Here is a 20,180-nt window from a genome sequence, read left to right on the forward strand (position 1 = left end):
TATTTTATATATGTTTGGCTTTGTTCGCAACCAGACCGGTATAAATGTCGATACAACGTCAAAATAATTTCAACTGTGATAAAGAACTAATTCACAGGTGCCTGGCTCTGCAACCTATAGTTAAAAATCCTACTATACTGATTTGTTACGTGGAGTTTTCTTATGTTCCAGAACTTTAACACCCGTGAACCATTTCTATGGTAGGCGCCATGATCTCTTTGGAAATTTTTCGTAATACATTAATCTTATACACACTAACACGAACACACCACAGCCTCCTAAAGGACAAGAATACACCACATGGGGGAGGCCGTCCTTAAACAATACAAACCAAACCAAACTCACACCGAGGAGGCCGTCCTTAAATGACCATATCTGTTGATAGGACGTTAAACAATACACAGGGGAGGCCGTCCTTAAACAATACAAACCAAACCAAACTCACACCGAGGAGGCCGTCCTTAAATGACCATATCTGTTGATAGGACGTTAAACAATACACAGGGGAGGCCGTCCTTAAACAATACAAACCAAACCAAACTCACACCGAGGAGGCCGTCCTTAAATTACCATTTCTGTTGATAGGACGATAAACTAAACTAAAGTATACATTTACCGCTGTAAACTTACCTCCCAAGGTATATCATATGTATGCATACAGTTATCAAAATATAGTAAATGGCGACAATGGAAAATTTATGATTATGGTGGGTGGCTGTGATGTGACTTTTAATATTTCTCGACGAAAATAGTGTAACTACATGCATCTTTTCGCAGTAACGAAACGAATATAATGATATTTATGAGGCGCCATTTTAAAAGTTTTTTTTAGTATTTTGATATCAAAATTGATTTCCTGATATAAAAAAGACTGAATCATATCTTTTACTACCCAAATAATCAATAATCATTTTTATATTAAAATAATCGAATTCCTGATATGAAAAACCATGATATAAAAATATTGAATAGATAGATAAAAAGCGTCACAAACTGCTGTTCCCGCGGAATACCTTCAATCTAATTACGATCTGTTGCCCGGCATAACCCTCTCTGCGAGTAAACGATTTCTTTTACTTTGGTTGGTATCGTTATTTCGCAACAACAGAGAAAAAAATTGGATTCGCTAAACAGCGGCACCATGTTTTCATTTAATTAATGTGATGTGTTTTGTATATCGCTCTGTCGATGCAAAATAGCGAAATTATCGACACTTATCAACCATTGAACGAAATAGTACATTATGTAAAACAGTTCTGCAACAGAATATCAGCATATCAGAACGGGACACTTTGGCCTCTTCAGACCCATTTTACTGTTACTAAAGTTTGGTAGACTATCAATACAACAATACTGTGTATTACATTTTGTTTGACCTCTATTCATAGAGGTTTAAGGATAATACAAAGTATCGCCAGCTTTAATCTATATAATAACACCTATTATTCAAGCTAACAAATCATGCATAACCGTATTATCAAAGTATTGATACGCCACTACGGTTAACCATTCTTATACGTCACTTTTAAAAGAAGGGGGCCATTTAAAGGTGATTTAATATTATGTGTTAAAAATAAAATTTTGAAATATTAAAATCCTATCAATTAATTAAGTCGTTTTGAGATTCAATTTTGATAATTTATGATATTTCAAAGAAATGATTTAAGACCTACAAATGTTATTGATATTATATTGGTTATTTGCGTTGTATTGTATGTCATTAAAGCGAATGCGAGGTAAACCGGGTCTTATCGATTTCCCCTGATGTGCCCATTTAAAGGGGGTATTCCTTTTCTCCGTCCCGACAGGTTCTGTCACACAGTGCTGACTAATAATACGACGGGACACAAAAATATCGACAGGAGTGAGAAATCTGAACATCCACAGTTTGGATGTGATTTTTGACACCTTGATTGAAATTGCAACCTGTCTTTGGAGAAGAAATGTTTTATCATAATTATGGATTATGGCCAGGTCGCTGACAACACATATGGCTGATTCACGGTTATGGATTTGACCTGGATTTATAAATATTCTCCAGGTTAGTACACGGTAAAAATGGTTTGTTTACAAATGGCTACCCTCTGGTAAAGGTCGTAATTGACCTGGTCAGTTAAATCTGCTGTCAGCTCTTATCAATGTCCAGCTGGAAGGGCGAGTGTATAAATACAATAACTATATTTCTTTATATGTCTACATAATTCACCAGACTTTGCTTTAACTAATATATTGTTGGAAAGTACATTTAACTATGAATTGTCAAACGAGGATAATGAATATTGTTTCAGTATCACAAAGGGTTTTGTATCAAATGTTTAAAACATATGAACGACTTAATTATCAATAATTATCCAATATGTTTTTACTTGTAAAATAAGTATGTACATTTATATGATCATAGTCTATATGCTTTTGGTACGTTAATATTCCGTTTATATGAAATCTTCATTATCTGGAGGAAATAAAGAGAATAATTATTATATTACGTTTCTGTGTCAGGGTCAGCTAGAGCGGTTCCTTTGACTGTAAACTAATTTCAACCTTCTCCACCTAAGTCTTAAAATGCTTTGATTGTCCGAATTGATGATATCAATACATACCTTGTCGGTACATTATCATCGAACACTGACCAATGCCTACTTCTAGCTGCGTATGAATACCAAATGAGAGCAGATCAAGATCTATATTTAACGTTTAGACGTCCTAGGATGTTTCATGATATCTTGCGTTGCATTTTATGGCAAGTTTTTTTCCCCAACAATATATTGTAACATTGCAATAGGTCCATGTTATGCATTCATACATCACAGATCGGGCTTATAAACAGAAACTTACGTTTTAGAATAAAATGCATAACATGAATCATTTATAAATAAGATGATTTTGGACTTTAAGGAAATGTTACAAGAAAATTAATCCCTTCTTCATACATCAAGTTTATTATTATTGCGTCATAATAATTATAAATTCAATAATTCGTAAATGAAATTCACAGGGGAATGCATACCATATCTATTTATTGTTTTGTATGTTAGCATTGCCTTACAGTGGCAATTATACATGCATACTACTACCGTACCAAACCAATACATATATTATACCTATATCACCTACCCGAAAACTGACATATACCCTATAATCTATCTACCAAGGGGCCAGGATCCAGTTTACGACCCATAGTGTATGTATAGAGCATTTTTACAGCGTTTACATACACAAATTGTGTCTTACTTTTGTTATTTAACTAATAATCAGCCCTGTGCCATATACCACAACTGTCGTTAAAACACTTTTTATATTTTAAAGGCATTTAAAAACCACGTAGATATTGAATTGAATACTATACAATTCTATAATGTGTATACCTGTTCTACCTGTAATAAACACACAGTGGCCATATACTACATGTGAAGCCTTTTATTGAACACCGTTTGGGTACCTACATGTACAACATAAGTGTCTATCCAGTTATTGATTTCCCTGGGTAGATATTGAAAATGGTATTGAACGTAACTGACATTCCCTTCCCTACTCCAACATTACAGCCATATCTTTTACTCGATATAACCATGCATGTGAATATTTATGTTATTTGTTTTATTTTTTTGCAGGAATTTTGGAAGGACAAACCTGGATCAATACATTGGAGAATGGCGGATGATAACGACAGTTGCCTACCCGGAAGAACAATATGGCGTCATGGACATTAAAATACATTGATTGTCCTGTCAATCCTGAGTCAACAATAGACAATGTGATATAATATACATGTATACATAATATTCTACAACAGTTTGTAAAAAACACTACCAATTGTCGGCCCTTGCCTTGAATGAAGCGATGATACGCCGTTAAATGATGAATATTTTCAAGTTAAAACACACTACGAGTTGTCTGCTCTTAGAAGAAGTTAGAATGAGTTGCGGCGTTAGGAGTCGTATCAATAAAAAACACCCAGTTTTCTGCCGTTGAAGGAATATATAAATATGGTGTCGTCAGTTTTCCCACTATATATAAACTGGAAAATTGCATCTTTTCTGTATTTCGACAACACATCAAGGCATTTGTAAACTTGACGGCCATTCAAAATGGACAAAAATGACTTGTTCCGCGCGGCTCAAACAAATGACATCAAACTGTTCGAGAGATGTATCACAGCTGGCCTTGACCCTCGAACTGTCGGAGAGCGAGGGGAGACAATCGTACACTACATCTCAATGAAGAACAGTTACGGACTTCTGTGTCATGTTGCAGCCACTAACAGTGATTTGGTGACAGAACTGGTCAACCGGGCAGATAATGACCGAGATTCGCCAATGCATTGGTGCGCTTTCAGGTTAGTGAGGTTTTTAATCTGGACCGGAACAAAAATCATATTACAATATAAATGAAATATTACACACACAAATCCCATAATTTCACAAAGGATTGAAAAATAAAAAATAAACAGATAATGAATAAATATTTGACACGAAAATGAAGAAAAATTAACATATTATTGATAACAAAATTCCTCAGAAGGTCTATTGTGTGTAAAAATACTGTTAAATTGCGTCAAAATGCGCAGTTTCTGTCTCTGAAAATGATTCTCTGTTTTGTAAATACATGTAAGTATCTTTTAAGAAATTCGTCCTTTTGTATAAAATTATCTAAACGGCAACTGCGTATAACAGAAAACACTAATCGCAAACGAATTCAAAATCATTATAGCAGCTTTAGAAAATAGGCGATTATTTACAAAAATAAAACCAAGTATTCAAAGTCTCGATCTGGCCTATAAACGAATACGTAAGATGACTTCCTCAATATCCTTTTACACACAATGCACCTGTTTTGATTCTATACTTCAGTTCCACGCCGTCGTTACGTATCTATGAGAAGCTGTTGACCCTTGGGGCGGACCCCCTACAACGTGACCAATGGGACCAGTCTAGCCTGGAGCTGGCCGCCGTCAGGGGGCGCACTGACCTTGTGACGTTTATAAAATGGCGGGAAGCACATCCACAAGGTAGCGTGCCTGTCATATTCAAATTGACCTACTGGAAGGCCTGGTCCCAGTTTCGTCAACGTTCGTTAACTTTTCCTAGGAGGGTATTACTCGATTTTAGAGAAAAAAAATCGCAGATAAGGAATTTTCTCCTTGAATCTCCATGTAATTTCCGCTCCTCTACCTTGCATTACAGTGTATCGTAAAATATCACAGAACATAAATCTAATTAGAAGTTGTATATTGCTAAAATTCTGTAATGTTTTCCTACAAAAACAACTTGTTATGATCTCTTGCTGCCGTCCCGACTCCACTGGTATACATGTACACAATATCCCATGCGAAAAGAAAGAACACACATACAAAATTTAAATGCAGTTTTAAAAAGACAGTTTTAGCTTGAACGAACTTTAACGAACTTAACGAACGTATGGAGAATAAAAAAAACATAAAAATGTTTTGGAATTACATTAACGTCGATATTTGTCGAGTGGAAGAGGCTCAGAACTATAACACCAAACTATAAGGCTGAGGTGGTGCATTGGGATCCGAAGTCAGAAGGATTTCCTAGACGGACTTCTAGAACTCAAACCAAGAAAATGTTACTTAGCAAGTTTTTATTTTGTATTCCAAGCTAACCCACACTAAATATGTCTTTATTTACTTTTTCATGTATTATCTTTTTAGGGCTAGCTAAAAATGTTTTTCGTATCCATGCTTTTACTTACTTTTGTCTCCCAAGCCATGCCCGTGTTTTTTGTTTACTATATATATCTACATAGCGATGTCACTGATTTGTATACTTAAGGTCGTCCCTAGTGATGTCATTGTGTTTGTTTTCTTTAGGTCTCCCTAGTGATGTACCTTTTTTTTACTCTAGGTCTGCCACAAGACATACAGGGATTGGACAACATCTCGATACTACAATACATCAACACGTTCGGAAGTATGAACAGTAGCCACGCCCTCCTCTACGAGATGGCAATGAAGGGAAAGAAGGAGAAATCCTCACACATTCGTATCATTTTCCTTGGTTACCAGGGCGTCGGGAAGACAACCCTTTACTACCGACTGACAGGTCAGAAACGACAGGTAAGGCGATCTCATTAACCTTAAAAGATAATACATATATGACAAAGAGTAATTGTGAGCGATTAAAAACAAGAATGAACTTCATAATTTTTGTATACATCAAATGTTACGTACTCGACGCTATAACCACACACCAAAAGGTTGAGCGTCTCTTTTAAAATTTTAAATGCTAAGTGAATAAATGATAATTATTTGCATCTCAAAGAAATTCTATCATACTCCGCCTCTACATCTGGAATGCAACTTTCGGTTTGATAAATATGAAGACACTTTTGTCTTCTTTTCAATTGTTGGAATTTTTTGTTTTTGTTTCTTGCACTCCGAGACAAAACAAATCTGTTCAGCTGTACATTTTTAACACGAAATACTCCTTTTCACAATAGGCCAAATCGATTTAATATTACACATGTATAAGGAATCTGAGATAAATATGACATATAATATCAATCAACAAATAGACATGCAGGTAGCTGACTAATATCACACAGGGGAATGACAGAAGTTTCAGAAGGATTCCAATACAGAGCAATTCTCTCCCAATATATAATCAACATTCGTTTAACAGCCATGCAGATAAGAGGAGAGAGAATGGATTGTTGGTGTTACAGAGATATATTCGCTGGCGGAGGTGTAGCATCCTCAATATTATATATATAATTTACTATACAGCATGCATTGGTAAAGGATTTGTTACTTTATGAATGAAATGAAAATTGACTCTTTTGTGGCATGGACATCTCGTATAGTGTATTTGACTTTTGAGACAAAAAAACTCACAAAGCCGACTGTTTGCAAACATGTCATTAGTCCATCCTGTCCGACAGGTTTTCTCCACGGACACACTGGAGATCGTACAGAACAGGCTAGTCATTGACCGTCTGACCATGAAAAGGAAGCTTCTAGAGGAAGGTCTGGAACTGGAAACGAGTCTGCAGAGGATCAGGGATGTCGTCATTGGCTCCATGACAGCAGATAACGACAATGGGGACGAGGTGGACGGAGGACCAATCAAAGGCAATGTTTACGATTAGATTTTCACGGTTGTCAACTCATCCACAAAAATTCAATTAAGCATTGATGTCATTTTGTTTTAGTTTCATCGGGGTATGTTTCATACCCCGATGAAACTAGAAAAAAATTGACATCAACGCTTATAATTAATTTTTGAAAATGACTTTCTAATTTAAAACATGTATAATTGTACTGGTTTTAAATGGGATTCTTTTTCTCAAATCAATACGCAACGTCAATTGTCGTATTGTGACGTCACATTTTTCGCGCCATTCTTGGAATTTCTTTCATAGAAGAATGAAAAGAATTTTTCGACCAATCACATTTTAGTATTTACCATGAAAACAAAGAACAATTAATTATTAGGAACACACACTCGCAAAACAACATGTTATACGGTGTATAAATGAAGGCAATTTACTGCAATGAAGTAAGAATACTGAAAGAATACAGGGAATTTTATTCTAAAACTACAAAACGAACTTACATTCGATATGTTGATCTGTATGTAATTGGTAAATAATATTACTCAAAATCAGCACATGTGTATGTATTTAAACATCGTTCTATCTTTGACCAGTTAAACTTTTATTTACAGACAAAAAACGTCCAGTTTCCGCTCGGGTTGATAATAACACTCTCCGCCCGCCACCTACAACACTCAAAAGGACTCGTTCCGAACCGGACGCCATGGCTGACCTCCAAGCCGAGGCAGCTGTCATGATGTCCAAACGTCCGGTAGAGAGTTTCGGATCGTGCGGACAGAAGACATACGTTAGTGTTTTTGACTTTGGCGGGGAGTCAATGTTCAGTAATCTTCAGCATATCTTCCTCAACTGTAACGCTGTCATACTCCTCGTGTTCAGCCTACACAACTGCTTCGATGAGAACGCCATATTTGGTACGTAAGGTGTACTTCTACTATTTTTCGACATAGCCGTCTAATTTTCTTTTGTTCCCGGATATGACGCGACAGGTGGCGTTACTGGTCAAGATGGAGTATGTGATTGGTCAATGTAGCTGTAAATGCAAAATGCAGACATATAGTCAAAGACGAAACAATATTAAGATTGAATGCAATAAGTGAATGTATCTATTCAAATGACACATTAATAAAATCATATTCCTGATTCAAATGCAGTCTTATTATCACCAAAAATGATTCAAACTGATATAATTTTGTTATCCGTGCTGCGCATTTATTAATTAGTTCGTTAATTTATTTCTCCAGCAGTTTTACATTATAACCATCAACATTAAAACTATGCCGTTTATCTTTTTTAAAGATATTTCTTGTTTTCGGTTGTGTTCTGTGTTGATGCTGTCAGATACTCTCATACAGTACAGGCGTATACACGCGTCCCCAGCTATCGTTCCGAGATATTTACACGTACCTTTTTCCAGATGATACTAAGATGTACCTTCCATGCATGGTGAAATTGTTTCTGTAATGTGCTGTATAAAATCATTTTGACGAGACTTTCCGTGTACATTGCACTATTAATAGATATAAATATAAACTTGTATATGATTAAGGTATTTCAGAATATTAAATGAAAATTTCAACAAAAGCAAAAAAAAAAAAAAAATAAAAAAAAATCTTAAATCAAATAAAATTTATATCAGTTAACGTATAGCCTCCATTAGTATAAAATACATTTAAATGTTACTATTGCCGGAGAGATTTGACGTATTATTTTCGTTTCTATTTCTCTCGTTCTTGGTTAAAGGTCCTACATTTTTTTCCATTTCGAGCATTTTTCAATCATATTGTGTTTTGTCATTTCTTGCTCGAGATTCTTGAGTTTGGAATCTTTGCCATTTAATTTGCGTCATTATAATTAGCTTTTCATACATATTGCTTTTTATCTCTGTTTCAGAGAGGGTGTGTTTCTGGTTGAAGTTCATCGCCACCTACTCGTGCCAAACGACAGATGTCTACCGCCCTCCAATTATATTGGTCGGCACCCACCTCGATCTCATAGAAAATGTAAGGAGTCTGTTTCCTTGAATCGAAATTTTCAAAATCAAATGTTTAGGGAAACTGAAGCATAGAAAACAATCTTCAATGCGCTATACTTTAGGGCGTTTGTTGTGGTTGTACTCCTTGGTAAAACAGTTATGTTTGTATCATTAACATCACTAGTATATTAATTGTAGAAGGATGAGACAGGTGTATGATGTAGTTTTATATTACTGACGAGTTCTAGAAACACGAGACAACTATATGAAGTAGGTTTTTAATGCCATCACTAGCAATTTATAGAAAGATGAGAAAACTATAATGAAGTTTTATATTACCATCATGACGAGTCCAATGAAAAGGAGACAATTATGTATAGGATATAGTTTGATAATGCCATAAATGACGAGTCCTATGAAGACGAGAAAACTGTATGATGCATAGACGATATTAAATGGTTTCCCGTTTAATATTACATATATTTCACGAGTTTGACAGAATATCAATATTGTATCGAAGAAAATCGAAGTATTCTGTCATACGAGTGATTTGCACTGTTTGCTTTACAATAGAAACAATCGTTTACAAAATGTGACATTTTAAAATCTCTGTTAATAAATCAGATAAATATATTTCCAAATAGGTCTACATGATATTAATACAAAATTAATGGACCAGATCTTGGTATTTTGATATCATACTATATTAATTCTAGAGTGAAAATTTAGTGGTGAGCAAGGTGAATAGAGCCTTACGGAACAACCCAGAGACAGCGCAGATTTACCAGAAACATGTGTTCAAATTCGTTACTGTTGACAACACGAAAGACGACAAGTCAGACAGTTACGAAGTTCTCTGGAGCTCTATTAACGCGGCTGCGCAGTACCAGTCACACTGGGGTCAACTACTTCCGGGGAACTGGATTGCATTAGAGCGTGAAATAATGAGACTGAAAGTTAGAAGGAAAGTGATGACATTTGAAGAGATCAGGATGATTGGAGAAAGTCTCACCGTGCCTCTTGATGAAGGGGAGGTGAAGGCTATGCTGGAGTATGTACCAATTTTATCGTTTGATTTTCATTCATAATGATACTGTAATCTTTTCTTGGTTTTTGTATTTCGTTAAATCATTTCATGTATGAATAGATTCATATAGTGCAGGTCATGATGTCGACCATTAAATCTTCTCCATGGTCTTCATTAGCCTGAATGAAATTACCTCCGAATGTTGTAATGGTATAGGTTCATCCTCCAAAGTTCAAAGTTCAAATAATTGGTATATTGTAGGTACCTCCACATGATGCGTAGTATACTCTGCTTCAACATGGATCTTCCGAAAGCCAAAATGATCCTGGATCCACAATGGATGGTTCAGGCCTTCCGCAAGATCGTCACAGTAGAGAAATTCTTCGACAAGATCCACGGACAGAAACATCCACTGTTAAAAGCTTACCAACAAACAGGCAAGCTCACTATGGAGTTTATCGAATATGTGTGGAAATCTGACCTCGGTTTTTTAGAGTTCAAAGGAACTCTTTTATACTATCTTGAACGACTAGAGTTGCTTGTCAAACCACTTCCAGAGAAAGGAGAGTCAGTCGTCAATTACTACATAGTTCCATGCATGTTACAGCCAGCTGATCTGGAGGTGGTCAGAACACTGCTGGAAGCCCCCGAAACAGTGAAAACAGCGACCTTGGTTTTTGACTTTCAAGGTCGATTTCTACCTCCTGCCGTGTTCAACAAGATTTTAGCTTCCTGCATTCACAGGTTCAAAGTAATGCAAGCGTCTGATGGGTCTTTGTATCTGCAGCAAGGGCTTGCTTGTTTTGTACTGAACCCACGGTGGAATATGGTGCTTCACTGCAGAGACTCGTTCATGAAGGTGACGCTGTTTTCCTTGTCACGTGATAATCCGGAGTTTGAAGTTGAGGCTGTTCCAGGAGAGGGATATTCAATCCTTCGCATCCTGGAGGAGATCGTACAGGCAACACTTGATAGGAATCAGCAGGATCACGTAGCCTACAAACTTTACCTTCATGATCGCTTCCACATCTACCCCGGTCAAAAGCTTTTTGACCCTGATGACGTCATGAACACGTCAATAGTGTCTTTGTCTGGTCCGTCGGATGAAGTTGATGCGTGCATGCCTTCCCTGAACAGATTAGATTACGATGTGTGGTTCCAGTCCCCAGTACAGGTTAGTTGATATTATTAATAACATTAATACAAGTACATTCATATATGATTATATAAGATATTGTAAACCAACATTTTTCGTGGAGACTGAATTTCGCGTATTCATGCCTGACTACTTTTTCGCGGCGATTTATTTTTGCGATTTACAGTCATAAAAGGCCTACTATACCTGTGATTGAAATGCTTTCTCGGCGGTTATCATATTCGCGAATTCTAATCGCCAGCAATATACGCGAAAATAAATCGAACGCGAAAACGTCTTGGTTTACAGTATTAGATGCATGAATTTAACAGATGTTGACCCGATATTCAGATTATACATTTGGCAAATGTCGAATCCATATTCAATCGATGTAAAGGGTATATCTACTTCACAAGTGTCGACTCAACCACCTACCGACATACAGTGTATTACGTCACAAGTGCCGACACATCAATTTAACGGCATTGGTTATTATGTTATGGTTCAACTTCAGTCTAATTAAAGAAAAAACTTTAATCTTATTTAGTTGACGTATAAAACGTCCAAATTATCAACAAGTAGATATCAAAGAATATAATATGTTAGTGTGTATTTTAAATGTGGTACATTAATTCCCCTTCAGACTCCTCGGAAGGAAAAACGAGGTAAGAGCTTGCTTGTACCTGTAACTAATTAAATCAGTATGAATTATACTGATTTTTATCTGTAACTAATTAAATCAGTATCAGTTATACTTGTTTTAACCTATAACTAATTAAATCCAAATAGCTTATATTTGTTTTTACCTGTTTCTTATTACACCAGTATAACTTATACTTGTTTTTACCTGTAACTAATTACATCAGTATAGCTTATACTTGTTTTTACCTGTAACTAATTACATCAGTATAGCTTATACTTGTTTTTACCTGTAACTAATTACATCAGTATAGCTTATACTTGTTTTTACCTGTAACTAATTAAATCGGTATAAGTTATACATATGTACTTGTTTTAACATGTAACTAATTAAATCAAAATAGCTTATATTTGTTTTATCTGTATTCATTCCTAATGATAGCTGGTCGTATCTATAGTAACTGTATTTGTCACAGTATAGGTTAGGTTATACTAACAAGGTCATTTTAATTTCAAAATTAAAACTATTATTCTGACACTACATCCACATTAGACAACGACGATTTTCATGTTCAACAATGTAAAAGGTCACCAAATATTTGGACTTTGCTTTCTACTGCAGTATTTTTTTTTTGTTACAAGTGAAATGTACAGCTTACGAGATACTCCATGATTTTATAACTACGTATATTATTCAGCAGCAGATAACACAATTTACAATCACCTGGATGTAGAATAATTTAAAAGTGATTATGTATTCATCCTTAATGAATTAATTTAATCTTTTATATGGTTGCTTTCTGAAAAATGAAATAAATAAAAGACATCTATAAAATATATATGAACTATATATAAAACATGTATAAAATATATATGATATAATAGTAATAATAGTAATTTCCTAGCGTGTTTGTACTAATTATTTTAATTTATCTATCAAAGATGCACAGCAGAACAGAAAACTTGACAGGTGTCTGAATCCACGAGAGATGGGCCGTGTTGCTAAATACATAGGCACATGCTACAGTATCTTCTTCACTGTTCTCGGTCTAGATGACAACACCATTGATCACATCCGGTTACAGTATGGCCACTTCCACTTCCGGTCACAAGTCACCAAGATGTTCATCGTTTGGAGGTAAAATATTCCGATGATATTATCTTCTGGGTGTTCGTGAAAGCAATCCTGCGTTGTACCACTATATAGAAGTCACAACTAAGAGTAGTAGTAGTGTTTGATGGATTATTTCCTTATTTGGGCTTAAACGTCATCGCAGGAATCAGAATCGTTGATGGACAGGTGTGTGGGGAACACCATAGAAGAAAAAGAGTTTGTTACAATGGCGATGAGTGTAAGTTGGGGAGGAGGACGACCATTAGCAGTCCTATTTGGTGTTTTCTTCCCTTAGTAGAGAATGTATTACCTAAATTTTAACTGGTGTCGTCGATGAAGCAGCAGACGTTTGCTCAACTGGAAAACCCTGATTTTATTATTCTAGCACCTTTTTCAGGGTTTTGATGCAAATCTATATTTTTGTTCGTATTTTTCATTCGTTTTGCCGATTATCAGTAAGAATTACGATTCCTTTTTAATGTTAGTATACTATATAGTGTTGTTTTAAGGATATCGACCGCAAAGAAAACCATCTGTTGACTTCCTACTTCCTGCTTTCAGTATTGCTCTGCCTAGAGGTTTGTTTGCTATGAGAAGTCTATTTTAACCGTTTCCATAGACGTTCCAGAGTTTCCAAAAGAAATCTACTCTTGGACGAACACAACTCTTTGACATTAGGGCCTTATACAATTGCCCAGACGATTTGAGTCATTAGGGCCTAATTTGAATGATATTCAATCTCATTTGAAAATAATGCTTTATTCAAACTTGACTTGATGATAATGATTTCTTATTTGTGTTCTGATAGCGAAGTACATGTATGAAACTAAAAATAATGCGATACTTACGCTACCACAGGAACAAGAAGAAAAGCAAAGCTACACTCCTCGAGATCGTCAAGGCCATGGAGTTTAACGAACTTTGTGCGGATGACATGATGGACGAAATCCAATCAGATTCCTTCCTCATACAGACAGCCTCCAAAATGACGTATCCAGACGGTAAATTAAATTTAAACTCGATTTATGTCGTTATTTCTTACCTGTTCCAATATTTGATTGTAATTCTAAAAATGACGATGGCTACTCCTGCCTAGCGCTCACATTTTGGGAGTGGGACATCTTGCTCGCCCGTTTTTTGTTTAATGTGACCGGGTTGGGTGTCCTGCTGGATGTCCTCGGTTGCATGTTTCAGTGAGGAAGCACTATGAATGCGGCGCCAGTTCGAGCATAAACATACTGCAGCCTTCCGAAATACACAGCATACACCTCATCCATGCATCCCGCACACAGGGGAGGCTGTCCTTAGCTGTTGATAGGACGTTAAAGAACACCAAACCCAACCAAACCCAACCAAACCAAACCGAATCAAGCCAAACCAAACCAAACCAAACCACACAAATTTTAAATGTAGTGAAGGGTTTCCTTATTTGTTCCTGTCGAATTTAATTTTTTTTGGGGGGGGGGGGCTACCAGATTTAAAACATTCGTTGGGCCCACAGTCACAGTATTAACCAAGTTTGTCTTAAAGGATCAACACATCGATAAAGTTCATTATACAAACACACACAAACTTCATACAGCCTTTCTTGGTTATCACAAAGTCATCGGGGTATGAAGAAACCTCGAGATATACAGGGCATTCGAGGTAACGGAGCATATTTTTAAAAAGAAAACCCTTTGGGACTGATTTTTCACTTCGAATTAAATACAGGCTTTCGGTTATAATAATTCGAAAAAACGAAGTTTTTATTCTTGATATCAAACACCGCGGTTACGTTAATTGATATTTTAAATGTACTCAAATTTGCGTACTAAACTGTTTTACGAATTTAAACAGATTAGCGCAATGGTATTTCAGCACAGTTATAATACTTTCCATTGAAAACTATAGATGGAAACTTACATTTAAGTAATCAGAATGTAACGAAGTCTTACAATGTCATAAGTGCTAAAATAAAATCACCACAAAAATATGTACCTTGACAGTTTTATTATCTATCCTTCTAACATATTCAACCAAATTATTATATTTATATATAAGATGTTATTATATTTTTTACAGACATTGATCTCTCGTTGAAAGTTCAAAGGTCATGTCCATCAGACCGTGACACATGGACCTTCGCAGAGTGCATAGGCAACATGTACTTCAATGCAATGATCGAACTTGGTTTGAAAAACCAGTGTATCGAGAGGGCGGAAATGGACCACCGGAACAAGGTTTTGCATGTTATACATGCCCTGCTGATGGAATGGGTCAAAGTTCAAGGTTCAGAGGCAACGATCCTCAAACTCTACCTCGCTCTGGAAGAATGTCAGGGTGACTGCCTAGAATTTGTAGGTGAGTTTCGCGAGTTTCGTGTTAAGTAATAAAGGGAGGTAATAAGGTCACGTCCACAGAACAGATCGAATTATTTACCTATCAAGAAGCGAAACCTTTTTAGATATACATATTGCTTCGTTTTAAAATTCATTTTACAGAACTTGGTAGTTGAATTTAAAGTATAGATATAGTGTTATCATAAAATGTCATGTCAAACAGTTGTCATTAAAGCCAAGGTAAATCATGTAAAAGTTTATATATAACATTTGTGTATTATTGCTTCAAAATCTTCGTAGGATGTCTACTTCAAAAAAAGAAATAATTCAACCGGGCTTATAAATACTCATTGTATTGTTCACTAACCATATTGTTCTTTTCAGACGGAATTAATCACAACTATAAGTGTGCAGAACCTTGTCGAGGGGCTAGACGTACCTAGAGAAATCTTCCTGACATCATCATGACGTCACTAAATTAAAGGAAGTCACATGTCAAAGTTCAATATGCTGGTAATATAACTGAAGAAAATATCAAAATACGTATCAGTTGATAGTGGTCAGCCATTGTGTGATAGTCACGTGACAAATGCTGGTCCCTCGGTCCGGTGTGAGACGTGGGTATCTGTGGTCCAATGGGTAAATCAGCAAGTAAAAGGCTTGCTCGGTTTGGTATGACCGCGGCGCCGTCCAAACTAAGAACGAATCCACCATCGCCCAGCAATGTACTGTAAAAAGACAAAGAGAAATGGATATTGAATGTTGCAGAGGAGCACAGGGTGCTTAAACGCTTTTGGTTGCCTTAGCTGTGCTTGACAAGTGCTTTTATATAATTGTAACATTCTATCGGGGAAGTTTCTCAGTATAAAGAGGCACACAATGTATTTAAAAGAATACCAGGGTCTTACCTTCTATTAAGTCAAAATGGTTTTTAAAATGTTGTTAAAATCAATCAAATTACCTCCCTGGATGATTCAATCAATAGATTGCCCGCTCATCATTCTTAAACATAGAATATATTGTACATGCCAATTTCATTTTCTTGGTGAACAAATATTCACGTTCTATATTTAAAATTATTCATATTGTTCAAGAATATCTGTGTAAATTGAAATGTGTTTATATTTTACCCCCGTTTTATCTATTTTAGTTGGAATTTGATTTTTGTTCATTTGTCGGTATCGCCCTATTTTTATAGCAAATTTTGGCATAAATGTCATTTTATATATTTCACTCTCTAGGTATGTCGCTTTAACGAATAGAAAGTGCCTCCGATTTAACGTAAAATCTGCATAGTGATGAAAATGGCTTCCTCATACACAATATCTTCTGAAGGACCTTATCATCCCAGATCGGTAATTCTTTTTTCATTTCCTCTTATCTCGCAGTGTTTCCCAATAAAAAATATTGATATACGTTTGTGATACTGCGTCTGGGGCACAGTTGTTTCAGCTGTTTATTCTTAGTAACAGTAGTAGTGATTTAAACTGTCAATCAAAACCAGAGCTATTATTTAACAGACCGAGATTAATCACCTTTTTCCTACGTTTATCATGTATATACATGATTCCTTATGCATTTTATACATTATTTTTCATGTTTCATTTGTTAAGCAATGCACATCATACTACAGTGTATTTACATTTCACGGGGTTTATTACTTATACAATAGACACTTCTATACAGTTCATTGCATAAATAAATATTCGCTAGGTACTTATTTTTTCTGTATATTTAATGCCCGCGAGTAAAGCTAAATTTAAAGTTTAAATAACGTGTTCATTCTCTATCAAATCAGTCAATGTAGACGAATGAACCTCCATTAAAGCAACATTATATGTATCTTTCTCTGCGAAGTACGCATTTAATAGCAAAGGTAGATATCTAATCAAGTTATCTGTAGAATATACACGAAAAGCTTGAAGTGACACTAAATGTAAAGATCCCCCGATTGTGAAACGCTGTTTATTGAATTACGAGTTCCTGAAATAAAATGGGAAATAAAGTGTACAGTGGGACATTTGGATAGGACAGTGTCAGCAATGTAATTTTGTGGATTTTTGACCATTGGTATTATTTTTCGACTACCATACTAGGACAATACTGTACTGATGTCTGTCATTATGTAAAGGTGCCAAATATAAACATTCCTTATTCTTCTGAACACTTATGAAGTTCGCACGTCAATCAACTTATGTGTTAGGAGTTACCAAGTAATTATAGATCTATACCGAATACGGAGAATGATATTCGTGGTATCATGATTTAAACCAAAAAGGGAGAAAAATTAACATTTTACTAAACATTAATGTTCATAATAATCATAATGAAACCGAAAAAGGAAAAATATTCACATTTTCTCAAATTTATGTTTACATTTTGATGTGTTTAATTTTTGCTCATTCACCCCAGGCGCCAAATAAACCAAAATATAACCACATCCAACATATCCTAAAATATAATTATCAAGATTAAACCGATAAAAATATAATTAACATTTTCTTTGTTAATAAGAACCGCATTTTTTATCAAAACTAAATGTATATATTTGTTTTTGTTATAAAGATTACTAAATTGTGTTATGGATTAATTACAAAAGTAAAGGCTATCAAACTTCTTAACTTTGGGAGAATGAGTTTCAATACAATGAAAGTACACACGGAGATAGGAGTTATAATTGTTTGTTCTTATATCATTAGATTCGGTCCTTTTATATTTTCTCTTTCCAAAGAGGACCGTATTAATTATATACACTAGTGAAAAATATGACTTTTATAGATTAAATTTTTACGATATTTGACTGGTAAAAATGTAACAAAATGTGAAGATTTTTGATAATTATGACCACGAAATGGATAGTAATATTTTAATATGATTTGTGTGAAGCGCGATTCTCGTCGTCTGAACAGATTCAGTATGTATTTACACGATCATTGTTTCCGGATCATGTTGGTTTTCGTTTTTGTCTCACCGCATCTGATGTGGTTCCTCCATTAGCGTCCTATCGTCATTGTATGTTGGGGATGTGATGTAAGTTACATCTTATTTCCCAATGGACCCTAGCAATAGAGAACTAAAAGTAGAGTGAATTGAACCGCATTATAGTAATTACAGTTCTATCAGAGCGTTCTAATCAGTTAGCTTTACCTCTCCTTTCTGTGACTTGACAGGGTATATGTACGTTATGTTCAAGCAATTATGTATAGAAATATTGCAGATACTGATCGACTTCAATACTTTATATACATATATAACCCATGCCATGTTATAGTGTCATCACTTGTTGATTTTGATGCAATTTTACGTTTTATACATAAAATAAAATTTCAGTTTTTGATTTCGTCTTTTTCGTATGTGCATTGTGATAAATCAAATGACTGTTCCTTTGATGATAATAGAAGTAATATTCCAGATAGTAAGGTATGCAGGTAGGGAGTTAGACCTATATCTCCTGCTCGATTGTATGGTTGGTAAGAAGCGACTAAATTTTGAATCTTATCTTTTCTCCTCTTCCTAGTAGGTGTTTATATTCCTTAAACCCATAGTGGCAGGAGACCATTAATTGTGGATTCCACTGGAGGATGGGAAGGATTTCGGCGACGTAATCAGAGGACAGCTAGACCAAGAATTGATAATGCTGACTTTTTAGATATCGCATTTCGATCGTGTGAAGAGACGTAATCCTTCTGAAAAACTTCGAAGTATTCCATCTACGTCGTCTAAGAGGATATTGAGGCAATCACATCTGCTGCCAGATTTAAACATTCTTGTGATCTTTAACCTATATCTATATTCTGTGATTGATTTTCCTCTGTTGACGTCTCACTTCCTTAAATGAGCCTGGCTGTTCGTGACTCCTTGGTACCTTCATTAAATAAGGCTGGCTGACATTGTTTCCTTGGCGTCCTTCCTTAAATGAGCCTGGCTGTTCGTGACTCCTTGGTACCTTTCATTAAATGAGGCTGGCTGACGGTGTTTGCCTGGCGCCCTTCCTTAAATGAGCATGGCTTTTGGTATCTCTTTGACTCACTTCCGTTAATGATTCTGGCTGTTTGGGTCTCTTCGGCGTTCTTCCTTAAAGGAGTTTGTTGTTTGTGTCTCCTTGTTGCCCTTCCTTAAATAAGCATGGCTGACGGTGTTTCATTGGGTGGCCTACATCAAATCAGCATGACTGATGGTATCTCCTCGACTTTCTTCTGTAAATTATTCTGGTTGTTTGGTTTGGGCTAGCGTCAATATTTTTCCTTCATGAAGAAACAACCAAACATCTCTTTGTTACCCTGCATTGTCACAAACATTTCTCGGTCACAAAGCAGAAATAGTTGCCATAGAGATTAGATAAGAAAACTACTGAGCTGTTATATAGGGACAAACACTACAGACATTACTCAAACTTTGGTCAAAATACAATAAAGAATCGGTCTCTCTCGGTTACAGTTGTAATATTAAAATCCAAAAACATTGTTCGAGATAAATATGTTGGAGGTGTTTTTTTGTTTTTGTTTTTCATTCAGGTTTCCTAGTAATTTCATAATACACTTTTTAATTTTCAAAATTGTAACTATTGTATAGAATAGATACAGATTTTAAAAAAGTGCTATTATAGAATGTAGTGATTGTCTCCCTTACTTCGTCAGTTCATTTGCATTTATTTCAAATACTTCGAGACCTAAAACTCTATTGAGTTTCACAGAGATTGGATTTAAACAGTCAACAGAGTTCGGGACACTATGGGAACACTTTAATAAACGAAGAGAAATAGTTCTTCCAGAAATGACGAAATATAATCTAATGTGGAAAACACCACCTCATAACATGCTTATAAAGCCAGCAAGATCAGGAAAAAACAAACATAAAATATAAAAAAAGTTTCAGTCGGCCATTGCCAAATT

General features: G+C 35.5%; 1 protein-coding gene across 1 annotated transcript; it reads left to right on the forward strand.

The window, feature by feature from the left end:
* Positions 1 to 1,834: 1,834 nt before the first annotated feature.
* LOC117314905 lies at positions 1,835 to 18,625 on the forward strand. Its single transcript, XM_033869000.1, has 14 exons — positions 1,835 to 2,041; positions 3,612 to 4,336; positions 4,851 to 5,008; positions 5,868 to 6,079; positions 6,904 to 7,093; positions 7,689 to 7,991; positions 8,971 to 9,080; positions 9,769 to 10,103; positions 10,341 to 11,253; positions 11,858 to 11,879; positions 12,796 to 12,991; positions 13,826 to 13,968; positions 15,032 to 15,310; positions 15,673 to 18,625. The coding sequence occupies exons 2-14, from the start codon at positions 4,089 to 4,091 to the stop codon at positions 15,729 to 15,731; spliced, it is 3,168 nt and encodes a 1,055-aa protein (XP_033724891.1). The 5' UTR covers positions 1,835 to 2,041; positions 3,612 to 4,088; the 3' UTR covers positions 15,732 to 18,625.
* The last annotated feature ends 1,555 nt before the right edge of the window (positions 18,626 to 20,180 follow it).

This window comes from Pecten maximus, chromosome 17 (genome assembly GCF_902652985.1).
Source record: "Pecten maximus chromosome 17, xPecMax1.1, whole genome shotgun sequence".
Taxonomy (NCBI): domain Eukaryota; kingdom Metazoa; phylum Mollusca; class Bivalvia; order Pectinida; family Pectinidae; genus Pecten; species Pecten maximus.

Bases quoted from the DNA above. Each gene is read 5' to 3' on its own strand.
- LOC117314905 (XM_033869000.1), top strand. From the start codon at position 4,089: ATGGACAAAAATGACTTGTTCCGCGCGGCTCAAACAAATGACATCAAA. The intron at 9,081-9,768 runs GTAAGGAGTCTG...TATTAATTCTAG, and splicing joins ACCTCGATCTCATAGAAAAT to AGTGAAAATTTAGTGGTGAG. The intron at 10,104-10,340 runs GTATGTACCAAT...GGTATATTGTAG, and splicing joins GAGGTGAAGGCTATGCTGGA to GTACCTCCACATGATGCGTA.